The following is a 13,501-nucleotide window of genomic DNA, read 5'->3' on the forward strand; positions in this document are numbered from 1 at the left end:
CATCCATCCACCTATCTATTTACCCATCCATCCATCCACCCACCCTTCCATCCACCCACCCATCCATCCATCCACCCGTCTACCTATTCATCTACCCACCCATTCATCCACCCATCTGTCCATCCACCCATCCATCCATTTATTCAGAAACCACTTACTGAGGACATACAATAAAGTTAGGGATGAAGAAAAACATGAAATGACAAAGCAATGTAGCATGTGCCTTCATAGAGAATAAAGGCCCTGAGAAGGATTTCATATTCCCTGGGGCAGTGACCAAGTGCTTAGAGATGACATCACCTGGAGGCTGCTTACAACTTTGAAAGGTAGAGAAGGGCCCAAGAGAAGAACTCTCCATGCAGAACAGGAGAGCAAGGCACCTAGAGAGATTATGGTGGGATGTAGACTATAGGGTCTCAAGTGAACCCCAGGCACATAAGTGCATCTTTGGGAAAGGCCTTGAATGCCAACAAAGGATATTGGACTTTATTTGTAGGAGAAACCCAATCACATCCTTTAATTTTAGAGTCATTGTTTTGAGAGTAACATTGGCCTAAACTGTGTTTAATCATCCCCTTCCACCTTTGAAAGGGATCAGAACTAAGTGAGCAGGGTCCGGGGTGTGTCATTCCTTCCTAAAGTCCAACTCCGTGGTCAGGCTGCCCTGGGTTTGATATCCTTCTCCCTGGCATCGCAGCCAAGCGATCAATTCATCTGTTTCAGGTGTTGAATCCAACATTTGTACAGTGATTGCAGTGTTTTCAGCTGTATTTTTCCAATTTTGCAGATAATTCATGCAAGTCGCAATTTTGACATTTGCAAGTGTTTACAATAGAACTGGTTGTTGAAATGGGCTTTTATAGTAAGTGCAAAATTTGGAATCAGGCCTGATCTGCATTTTCTGTCAATTATCTGTGCTACCATCAACCCCATGATAAAGGTAAACGCAAGTGGGATAAAATGGTGACACCAGTATGGCTACCCACCCACTCTTTTGTTTCCCTTGATTCCTGCCAAAACGTTGATTTGAAAGAAAAGTACATTTTAAATAATAATAACAACCTGAACAGTGCATATAATGCTGTTGTGTGCCTCGCTTGGTTCTGAGCACTGACTACATAGTAAATAATTCAATCCTCACTATATTGGCAGACTTCCCATTGGCTCAGTGGTAAAGAATCCACCAGTAGTGCAGGAGACTGGGTTCGATCCCTGGGTCAGGAAGATCCCCTGGACAAGGGAGTGGCTATGCACTCCAATATTCTTGCCTGGGAAATTCCATGGACAGAGGAGCCTGTTGGGCTACAGTCCATGGGTTTGCAAAAGAGTCGGACACCACTGAAGTGATTTGGCATGTACACATGCACTGTGTTGGTAATTTGAATGTCCCTAGTTTACAGAGGAGAAAACTGAGGCACACAGTCAAGAAATGTGTTCAGAATCACTCAGCTAATAAATGAGTGAGCCTGTCTTTAGTTCTGGGTGTTTTAGTGATATGTTTATCACACCAGTTTATAGATGCACCAGTTCAGATTCCATCTTCCAAAACGCGGGTATTCTCCAGCAAATACATGTACCTGGTGTGCTGGTCCTTTCCTTGTGCTTGCACCAGGACTAGGTGACACCACCCTCTCAGAAAGCATCCATTTCTTCCTTTCACTACAGAGCTTTCATGGAGGAAAGGGTCTTAGGAGCTGCAGACCTGACTGTTCTTAATCCTGGTTCTGCCATTTGCTGGCTGTATGGTTCTGCCCAAGTTCTTCTAAGCATCAGTTTCCTCATTTGTACTGTGTGTGTGTGCGTGCATGAACATGTGTGCTATGTGTAATCCCAGTGGATTTTCCAGGCCAAATAATCTATGATTCTATAAACTTACAAAAACCAATACACTTGAAAATCCTCAACTTAGTGAAATTTACTTATCCATCTCAAATTGAAATGCCACGTTTTTAGATGGAAAGTGGAAAAACTCTATGCCACATTGAGGGAGCTAGTTATGTCCCTTGGGGAAAGTCCCTTTAGACAGAAGTTGGCAAATGACAGCCCATGGCTTTTTAGATTTTTAAATGGCCAAGATTTTCCAAAGAATATGAAAATTACTAGTAATATGAATGCTATGAGATGCTATGAGTGATATGGAACTCAAATTTCAGTGTCTATAAATTAAGCTTTCATGGAATCTAACCACACCAATTCATGTATGTCTTATCTATGACTGCCGTCACACTAAAATGGCAGGGTTAGATAGTTACGACAGACACTATAGGCCCCTCAAAGCCTAAAATATTTACTATCTGGCCCTTTATAGGAGAGGTTTGCCAACCCCTGCTCTAGAATCTAAATCCTACAGGAGCCTCTGATTTTACAATTAAGGCTATTATTTACAATAGCCTGACATAAGTTTGTGAAAACATTTTGGCATTGTTATATTCTACTCCTAAAATTATTGGTGTGACATGTCCATACAAGAAATGCACAGATCAAAGTCAGACATTTGAAAAAATTTGTATGGCGTGAATCAACAATTGCTGTATGAACAATGCAAATTCTCCCCATGACCAAGCTATTTTTCAGTCAGGATTGGGTATGTATGCAAAGGAACCTGGGTAATATCCAAAGATGTTTCATTGGTTTGGAATTCTGGTTTGAAACAGTCTTACCCAGCTAAACATTAAAAACTGTATCAAGAATACATAACACAGTTGAGTCAAATTCACTCAAAAATATAACCCTCCAATTTGTTTCATGCATCACTGCTCTGAAGCCTCAAACAACTGACTGTTTGGGTCTGATGTCCACGATACATGGATGAAGGGTAAAAACTCAATCCAGATTTCTGGGAGCAGTACAAAGGCTGGCCATAATCAGAGATATCATTTATTTGACTCTGAATGCTGTTGTTTAATTCCTGAAGCTATGCCAGACCAAACTTGTCCTATACAATTGTAATGAAAATTTTTTTTTAAATAATGAGCATATAGTTATGGACAAATGGTTAACTACTCATTTATTTGGCACTCTGGGAAATGTGATGCTCTGGATAACTGAAATTCTTGGATAACAAAAGGCTATGCTTCCATCAGTCAGTTCAGTTCAGTTGCTCAGTTGTGTCCAACTGTTTGCAACCCCATGGACTATATACTCCATGGACTTCTCTAGGCCAGAATACTGGAGTGGGTAGCCTTTCCCTTCTCCAGGGGATCTTCCCAACCCAGGGATTGAACCCAGGTCTTCTGCATTGCAGGCGGATTCTTTACCAGCTGAGCCACAAGGGAAGCCTTAATTATTGTAGCATGCTGTAATATTATGTGCTTTGTCATTCAGTTGTGTCTGACTCTTTGCGACCCCATGGACTGTAGCCCTCCAGACCCCTCTGTCCATGGAATTCTCCAGGCAAGAATACTGGAGAGGGTTGCAATGTCCTCCTCGAGGGCATCTTTCCAGCCCAGGGATCGAACCCAGGTCTCCTGCATTGCAGGCAGATTCTTTACCATCTGAGCCACCAGGGAAGTCCAAGTAATATTATACTATGCTATAATTGTGTCCTCGGGAGCTATTGACATGGCTAGGAATGCTTGCCTGTATATTAAATGGCCATAGACTCTGGTGTATTTTCAGTTCTGACTGTGCTGTGTCATTTGCTTTGGCCCCCTGTGCTGTCAGGTTTCATGTCTCAATGTTTCTAGTGGCTGTGTTTTTAGAAATGTTTCCCCTTCCTCACCATGTAATTTGCTAAGGGTTGGGAATCAAATGGCAAAGCTTATTAGGGTCTTTTCTCAAAAGTTAGTTGTCTAGCAGACTGGGGAAAGGATGGCAGTGTAGGGTGGAGAAGCCCTTGAGCAGCAAACTACCTGGGCTTAGTGTCAGCCCTTTGCTTGAGAGGCCTTTCTCATGTCTTGTGGAGTTTCTGCTCATCTTCTGGTGCGGTGATCATGCCAGAAGATAAGTGTCTTGGGTAACAGAATCATGCTACATAGATTGGAAAATTCACTTTCAATTTAAACACAACCTCATCATCATTCTAGCTCACTTCTTTTACATAATATTATGCTGTGATCTTATTTTTACTATACAGGGTGGTAAGATTAAGCTTAAAGAATAGATTACTTGCAGCAGATTGATATAATCCTTTTAAAGAATTTTTTATTGTAACTATAGTTGATTTACAATGTTTTGTTAGTTTTACATGAACAGCAAAGTGAGTCAGTTATGTAGACATGTGTGTGTGTCTGTGTGTGTGTGTGTGTGTGTGTGTGTGTGTATGTTCTTGATATAACTAATTCTTGTATTTATTTGAATTCATTGTCTCTGGTTGGAAACAGTTGCTTTGCCTTTGAAATTCCCTCCTTCCTCCACACATGTGTCCATGCTCCCAGAAGGCCTGATGTGTGCAAATCCAGATTTCTTAACACACTTATAAGTCATGTTGAGGGTGACTTTCAAGTAAAATTGAAATCTCTTTAGATCACACGCTCCACTCGCGTAGTTGGAATTGCTTCCTATACATCTCCAACTTTGCAATGAAGTTTAAGAATACTTTTCTTGTAAAAATAAGAGACATCTATTGCATATGTGTCACCGTCAAGGTAGAGAGTTGGACTTGTTTCTATAAAATGGAACAACTGAGCCAGTCTGTTAATTACAGTGTTATTTATACCTCTACCAAAGTCATGATCCTTTATTTGAACCGAGTCCCCTTTACTTCCATAGAGGCATCATTGCCTAGCTAAGTGAGAAATTATACATTTGAATCTCACACATGGGTCATTTGTTCCCACATTGCACACATCTCCAAACAGATATCAGTCTTATGTGTAATTCGGATAAAATGGCACCTATGGTCAAGTTGTAGCAGGTTTAGCTGGCAAACGTCTATCCTTTAAGTAGAGCTACTGACAGTAGCCTAATTAATGGACTCCTTAACAGTGGTTTCCTATTTGCCAACATTAGTCAAGTTATATCTTCAGCAGTAACAAATAGACCTTTTGTTTCTTTTGTATCATTTAACTAATGTTTGTATTGTCTGTGTTCTTCCTTATAGGAATCCCAACATCTGACTCCAGGATTTGCCTTACAAAGTAAGTGTTTTGAAAAAAAAAAAAAAAATCTTTCTTGGTCAAAACCATTATCTCCTCTCCTCCCTCACTTTCTTCTCTTTCCTACCTAATATCATGAAAACATGAAATAACAATAAGAAAAAGTCACATTGTGATATATCCAATTGGTTTCCTTTTTACTTCATCTGTTATACATGGCAGGATTCTGTGAAAAAGTGTAACTGGAAGGGCTGCATGTTCAAGACCAATGTTGTTCAGAATTAGCATTTGACAGTAGAAAACGTGGACAGTAAATGTCTGTGCGCTTTCTTTTCAGAGTGGAGTGACCCGACCAGCAGAGCTTCTACAAAGTGAGTACCGTTCAAGTCCCGAGTATTCAGGCTTCTGAAACAGGCTTCTTCAGGGGCATTTGGCAAGGAAAATGTGCTTTGGTGCTGAGGGAATCTTGTTCTTTCTGCTGCTCCTTGAAAATAGGAAACTTGCCTCTTAACAATGTGGACTGTGATTAGAGGGGAGAGTGAGACTTCCACGATAAGCCAATAATGGCCAAAATGAATGAAATCACCATTACGCTCTCTAGCATTGTAGATACAAGCTGGGTCAAAAATAACTGTGATTCTTGAGTTGTTTGAGCTATTTGAGTTGTTTGAACTGTGAGTCTTCAGTTGTCTAGTTGTTTGAGCATTGTGTCACTTCAGCCACAGACATCTTTATATGTAACATTCGGCCACCACTGACTAGGATGGAGAAAGAAGCCGCCTAAGTAGCCGTGTTTGAACATGAGGGCTTGAGTACATTGTTCTGGCCAGTCAGCCTGGGACCTCGCTGTTCACAGGTCATCTGGTGACTGTATATTAAAGATAAACAAGGGCAGCCAGCAAAAGATGGAATAAGAGATTGCATGATACTAGGTTCAGAAGCCAGGGCCCTGCAATTCACTCCACACTGTTTTCATTTTTTATTAATGTTCACTGAAGGAGGGGCCTGGAGAAACCAATTTCCTCAGATTAACTATTGTAGATTTTGTAATATCCATTTGTCCAAGAGCGTATCAAGGGAGTAGTTCTCTCACAACTTCTTTCATTCCTAATAATAGAAAATGGAAGCCAACTTTTCTGTGTGAGTAATAGTCACATACTTGAAAATTTTCAAAATGAAATAATGTACGTCATTTGAGTGGCCTAATGGCACACTTGAAGTGAATTGCTCACCTTTTGGAAGATCACGAATAATTGCATAAAACAACTGGGAATGACTTCCAAACAGACCAAGGCTCTGAGAAAGTCAGTGGTATTTCCATGGTCTTAGTTCTGTTTAGTACTAAATTCCCACAAACGCTGACCTCATCATCAGTCCTCTTATTTGGTTTTCTGGCCTGATCTGTGCCTTATAAGTCAAGGTTCCATTTCAATACCCCAGAATTCTCCATTTAAAGAATCCAGGGAAAAAGAAAGAGAGAAGAGGAAAATAAAACTATAACCTTGATTTAAGGGCCAAATTACATGGAAATGTGGTAATTGAAAATTTTTTTTTTTTTTTTTTTTTGGCTGTGTTGGGTCCTTGTTGTGGTGCTTGGATTTCTCTCAAGTTGTGGCTTGCAGGCTCCAAATCACATGGGCTCAGTAGTTGTGGTACACAAGCTTAGTTCCCCCATGGCAGGTGGGATCTTAGTTCCCCAACTAAGGGTCAAACCTAGGTCCCCTGCATTGCAAGGTGGATTCTTAACCATTGGACCACCAGGGAAGTCCCAAAATCATCTTTAATGTTGTTCATTCCAGCTTTTCCAGTCATCATTTTGCATTGACGTCCCCCTTGTTATCCTAGTAGACAATAAACCTTATTCTCCTTACCTCTACTCCTAACTTGCTCCACTCTTATTCCAAAGCCAGTATAATTCACATACACACACGCATACACTCACACACACACACAGTCGAGCATTCAGGAAATCAGTGCAGGTTTCCCAACATGAAAACTTATAAGAATATTTTTTTCCATTGTAAAATGATTCTACTCCTAAAGCGAGAGTTTTAGGCTCCTGCTGTGAAATATGCTGATTTCCATATAGACCATAAAATGCAGTATTTCGGTAGTTTGTAACTAACAGAAATAAACTTGTCAATTGTGGTTTATAGCTAGAGGCTGCATCTGCAGACAGTAGCACTGGGTATACAGTGCATTTAGTAGGGCTCATGTGCTCTATAGGCCTTGTTGATAAAAATGGAAGACACTGAGTCTGTTTACTGAGTGAACCACTCTTCTTTTAGTTGCTTGATCTAAAGTCTAAGCATTGTTTGTCAGACTCCAGCTGGAATAAATGACCTTCTTGTGGTAGGGTATAGGTTTAACACAGGACAAATCAGAGCTATAATAATTATTTTCACTTTTAGCTTCCAAATTATTATCAACTTAGCCATTATGGTCATTCTCCCTTATTTTACTACACTGTGCTTTTTAAGTCAGTTTCTAGGCTTTTTCATCTGGCAAGGTCATCCTCCAGGCATCTGAGAACATCCTGCATGTAGACAGACTGTTAGTGGCTGGAGGTTGGTGGGAAGCAGCCCCAAGACAGCCCTTCTGCAGGAGAGACACCGTCCTAAGGCTTACGAATGTCCTGGGCAAGCCCCTAGCCCTCACTGCAGTAGGAAGACATGAGAGCCCTGTAAATCAAAGTCCCTTTGCTACTGGACTACTTGATTGTTTTCCTCATCTTGGCCTCATTTCCCCAAATGACGAAATGCAGATCTTCCATTTGGGCCTGGGTTGTTTATAAGGGCTACACAGATCAGCACCAGGACTGAAAACACCGGCTCAGGGTTCCCTGAGTGCAAGCTCGGAACTAACCAGACTCTGTGATGCAGCGGGATCACTGGCCTTGGGAGGATGGAAGCTCTTCTCGCCCCAGCATGCTCCATTGACACACAGTGCTTTCTATAGGGTGTCCATCTAAGTGGTGACATCTTACCTGTTCCAGCTGGAACCCTGACTTCCCAGGAGGCCAGAGCATGCCACTGGGAGAGTTTCAAGATCCAGGCTTGAGTCTCTGTTCCATGACATTGACAGCACTGGGGGGAAGCATTGACATCGAATTCAGAGGATTCAAGTTTAAATCAAGGGGGAATTTATTTTTATTTCAGAGTATAGAGATAGAGTCCCTTGAGGGACATGAGGCAAAATAACAAACATATGTATATATGCATACTGGTATACATGCAAACACTTGTCACAATTCAAATGTAAACAGTTATACTTTCTAGTAATTCAACTCAACCTCAAAGTTCATTGAATGTAAACCCTTAATAATTTCTGGAGGAAAGAAGACCCAGGAGGTTTTGTTTCCCTCAGCCTGTATAAGTCAGAGTTGCATTATAGTCTTGGAACAGGCCTCACCCAGGTCTTCTAAATCCAGTGGAGTTTCTAGCCTCCTTCAAAAACGGTCTCTTTCCCCCAGAAGAGTGGGACATGGGCTATTGAAGGTCAAGTTGTATTTCTCAGGCTGTAGAGTTGTGTAGTTCTACAGTGATACCATGTCTGTCCTGCCTCTAAAGCACCCATTTATTTCAGGGAAAAGATTCAGAGATTGAAGGGACACCCCAGACAATGGGTTACCTTCTAGTTTCTTTATGATGCCATTAAAGAACAATGGAGAAGCAAATGGAAATCAAATCCAAAAAACTTGAATTTTCTTCATTGAGTTAGATGTCTTCATCTAGTTGACTCTATCAGCTTCTCCATTATTTGTCAGTGCAGTAGCTTTACCAAAATACATGACTTTGTTGGTCTTTTATGAGCCATCCTAAATAGGAACAGATCATATTCTTCCTAAATAGGAACAGATCATATTCTTCCTGTAAATCATTTTCAGACAGCAACCATGAACTCAAGAGTATCCCTCCAGTCTTTCCTTGACTTTAGCTCATTTCGTAAGGACTGGTGAGAAGATGGCAGCTCCATATATGGATGTTTGGGTATTTCCTTAGTCATCCTTGGTTGTTTGCATTTGGATTCTGTCAAGTTGGAAATCATGCAGACCCCCTTTTTATCAGGTATCTCCTCTGTTTTAGGTCGTGCTGTTGAGAATTTCTGGATAGTTTCCACAAAAGCCCAACATAAAGGTTCAGTTCAGTTCAGTTGCTCAGTCGTGTCCGACTCTTTGCGACCCCATGAATCGCAGCACGCCAGGCCTCCCTGTCCATCACCATCTCCCGGAGTTCACTCAGACTCACGTCCATTGAGTTGGTGATGCCATCCAGCCATCCAGCCATCTCATCCTCTGTTGTCCCCTTCTCCTCCTGCCCCTTGTCCCTCCCAGCATCAGAGTCTTTTCCAATGAGTCAACTCCTCGCATGAGGTGGCCAAAGTACTGGAGTTTCAGCTTTAGCATCATTCCTTCCAAAGAACACCCAGGGCTGATCTCCTTTAGAATGGACTGGTTGGATCTCCTTGCAGTCCAAGGGACTCTCAAGAGTCTTCTCCAACACCACGTTCAAAAGCATCAATTCTTCGTCACTCAGCTTTCTTCACAGTCCAACTCTCACATCCATACATGACCACTGGAAATGTAACCATAAGTCTGCTTTTTCCTTGCCATGAAACCAGTTTCTTCATTTATGGCACTAGCTACAAGTCTGAAAGCTTCCCAGCCATGGACCCAGACAGTTGACAAAAGGCCTGACAAAGAGAGTCTAGTTGTGGCCAGTTTACCTGTGGGTGACAGCAATGCATACCACATGGACAAATTCTTGAATGTAGCACCAGATAGGAGGAAAGGAAGTTACACTCTCATAGGAATGGTAGACATCTGTGACAGTAATCACTCTGCTGGTGGATCATGGGTGAGGCTAGGTGCCAGGTCTCATGCCAGGTGCTTTTATATACACCACCCTATTACATTTAGCAGGGCTTCCCTGGTGGCTCAGATGGTAAAGAATCTGCCTGAAATGCAGGAGGCCCGGGTTTGATCCCTGGGTCAGGAAGATCCCCTGGAGGAGGAAATGGCTACCCATTCCAGTATTCTTGCCTGGAGAATCCCATGGACAGAGGCGCCTGGTGGGCTACAGTCCATGCCAACCTGGAGGGGCTCCCAATAATTACCATTTTACAGATGAGAAAAATGACACTAGAATATCATCCCTCCTTACGAAGTATACACGGTTCAGTGGGAGGACAAACTGTTTATCTTGACCAGACATGTTAGCTATGAGTACACAGGAGGGCTGAGTAAGTTACATTGCTCTTCGTGGGAAAGCTTGCATGCTCAAAGCCTTCTCTTTTCCCACTGAGTTGTCCCTCCTTGTGGAATCCGATGCAGTCAGGGATTTGGTCACCAAATTTGGCATTTTGTACCTGGACACAAACCTTCAAATAGCCTTGAAGAGCTGAAGTTGATGATTCCAAACCTGGTTCAAGTTGCTTGATTTAACTGAAAGAGCATTGTTTCTCATCTTTTCTCTATAGGGTATGAAGACTTCATTATCACAGGGAATAGAATGATAATAAGAATGTTTTCTAATTTGATATGACCAGTAGCAAGTGCTACATAATTTCTTAGATGAATTTTTAAACAATTTTTTTTATCAATAAAACTCCAAAACACAAAAAACATGCATGAAAATTTTGACCATCTTTCTACAAAAACTTTCATCATGGAAAATGTTTTCTTTGAGAATCTGATTTGAGATTTGAGCAATTTCATATGTTCTTTCCTAAGCAGTGAATTTGGTCTTCTACTTAGATACAATTTCTGGAGCAAAATAAATGTGTAACGAGGCAGGGGGAAAAATGACTGTTATTTTCATAATCAGATTAATTCTTAATCAGAATAGATGATTTGGTACTTGGAATTTAGAAGTACTACTAATCAGTTTAAGGCTTACAAAAGCCAAACTAAACTCTCCCAATAAACTGGTAATCTTGGTGACTGTCACTGGTCGCAGCCATTCCAACTTTCAAACTGAGACATATGCCAACTCTTGCATTTAACCCATCTTGTATGCCCTGCATCTTAGAGCATGCCAACTTTTCCTAAGGACTTAATATATTTTTGGAAGTTCTCCACTACATCAGGGACAGCCACCTGGGAGCATAGAAAACAAAATTTGGCAGCCTTTTCAAGCTGTGAATTAAAGGTAATTCACAGTTTGAAATGAATCAGCATGAGGTCCTTAAGAAGAGTAATCAGACATCAAGAGGATTTTATTTTGAGGACTGTATATTGGCTAATGTGACAACAAGCAATATTGGCATTTGCAATGTGCACGTCAAGAAGTATTGAAGCTGCTGGTGCTTGACGGGCGCCAAGACTGAAAACTGGGGCACCTTTGACAGGAGCTGTGGATTTCTGCTTTCATTACAAAAGCTGCAAACATAGATGTTTGTGCTCAGGGAGCATAAATCTTGAAAGATCAGATTTGCTTTTTGTGTCTTTGTTCAGGTGCCCAAGATTTGTATGTTTCAGGTGGATTTTGAGACATGTCTGTAATTAGAAACAAACATCTCTCTTTATCTCAGGAAAAAGTCAAGTATGTCGTCTTTTCTACCTGATTTGCATCCATATTTATATTAATTCATTCACTATTTCATTCCTTACAACAAAAATGCTTTGAGCCCCATTATGTGTAAGGCTCTGGGCAACGCAGGGTGGTAACTCAGAGTGAAACCATGCACACTCCCCACCAACGAGCTCACAGGTTCAACCAGGTCCTACCCACTGAGCGCCTGCAGAAAGTATGTCAAGAACTTTCTCTCTTTACAGACCCATGGGAGTCAGCACCTTATATTCTACAGCAGCAGAAACCAAAACTCAAGGATTTTGAGTGTGTCACCCTATGGGCCACAGTAATAGAACCACAACTGGACAGACTCCAGAGCACATACTCGTGACATGCACTTAAGCCATCCCCTTGGAATTCACCTATGATCTTGCCCTGGTGTCAGACCAAAGTAGACTGAACACTTGCATGCATGCTCAGTCATTTGTCTTCGTGACCCATGGACTGTAGCCCACCAAGCTCCTCTGTCCATGGGATTTCCCAGGCAAGAATACTGGAGTGGGTAGCCATTTCCTCCTCCAGGGGATCTTCCTAACCCAGGAATCAAACCCTGTGTCTTCTGCATTGGCAGGTGGATTCTTTACCACTGTGCCACCAGGGAAGCTCAAGCACAGTGTGGGCTAAAATGGACCCTGTCATTTGCTTTCTATCAGGGAAAGGATTAGATCAGAACACTGTCATTGAGTCAGGCTCTCTGACACAGCACATGCTCATGGGTGCTGATGGGGACACTCTGTAGATACCTCAGCCTCAGCTCAGGGCCTGGAGAAGGCAGTGGCACCCCACTCCAGTACTCTTGCCTGGAAAACCCCATGGACGGAGGAGCCTGGTAGGCTGCAGTCCTTGGGGTCGCTAAGAGTCGGACACGACTGAGCGACTTCACTTTCACTTTTCACTTTCATGCATTGGAGAAGGAAATGGCAACCCACTCCAGTGTTCTTGCCTGGAGAATCCCAGGGACGGGGGAGCCTGGTGGGCTGCCGTCTATGGGGTCGCACAGAGTTGGACACGACTGAAGTGACTCAGCAGCAGCAGCAGCAGTTCAGGGCCAGCAGCCAGCTTTTGTCACATGCCTGGAAGATGCTTCCTTTGGTGAGGTGGGGTGGTCCAAACCTGTAAGGGACTTTACCACTCCTAGCAGTTCCCACAAGGGTGATTTTGGTGGCCTGTGATGGTAACAACATTTCTCTCTAGAAATCTCTATTTTCGTATATGAAAGTAAAAAGAACAGAACTAATACTTGGGTTGGTTTTTATGACAGTTTTGTCCATCACCTTTCATGCTTACTAATGTGGAAATTGCTTTATTTTATTGAAAAGTTGCTCTATTTTACAACCTTATTTAAAAAAAATTTTTAATTATTCCCAGTGTTATCAATTGATGGCCCTATTTCTAAGTTCTCCTAGAGATTTTCAACAGTAAAATGGGAGTGAAACAAATAAGGCTGGCGGGAGTTGCTTCAAGTGAATAAGCAAGAGACCAAAATAAAAATAACACTGGGCACAATAAAGGACAGAAATGGTATGGACCTAAGAGGAGCAGAAGAGGTTAAGAAGGGTGGCAAGAATACACAGAAGAACTGTACAAAAAAGATCTTAACGATCCAGATATCCACGATGGTGTGGTCACTCACCTATATCCAGACATCCTGGAATGTGAAGTCAAAGTGGGCCTTATGAAGTATTACCTCAAACAAAACTAGTGGAATTAATAGAATTCCAGCTGAGCTATTTCAAATCCCAAAAGATGATGCTGTTAAAGTACTGCACTCAGTATGCCAGCAAATTTGGAAAACTCAGCAGTGGCTACAGGAATGGAAAAGGTCAATTATCATTCCAATCCCAAAGAAGGGCAATACCAAATAATGTTCAAACTATTGGACAATTGCACGCA

The 13,501-nt window shown here is 41.9% G+C and overlaps 1 protein-coding gene across 11 annotated transcripts in view; it reads left to right on the top strand.

Moving 5' to 3' along the window:
* AFF2 (AF4/FMR2 family member 2) overlaps positions 1–13,501 on the top strand; it is a 539,621-nt gene that overhangs the window by 366,239 nt on the left and 159,881 nt on the right. For all 11 annotated transcript variants that reach the window (XM_025275774.3, XM_025275776.3, XM_025275777.3 and 8 more), the window contains 2 exons: positions 5,042–5,078; positions 5,374–5,407. In XM_025275774.3, coding sequence (XP_025131559.3) covers positions 5,042–5,078; positions 5,374–5,407 — 71 coding nt within the window. The remainder of the gene's footprint in view (positions 1–5,041; positions 5,079–5,373; positions 5,408–13,501) is intronic.

Source organism: Bubalus bubalis, chromosome X, assembly GCF_019923935.1.
Source record: "Bubalus bubalis isolate 160015118507 breed Murrah chromosome X, NDDB_SH_1, whole genome shotgun sequence".
Lineage (NCBI taxonomy): Eukaryota > Metazoa > Chordata > Mammalia > Artiodactyla > Bovidae > Bubalus > Bubalus bubalis.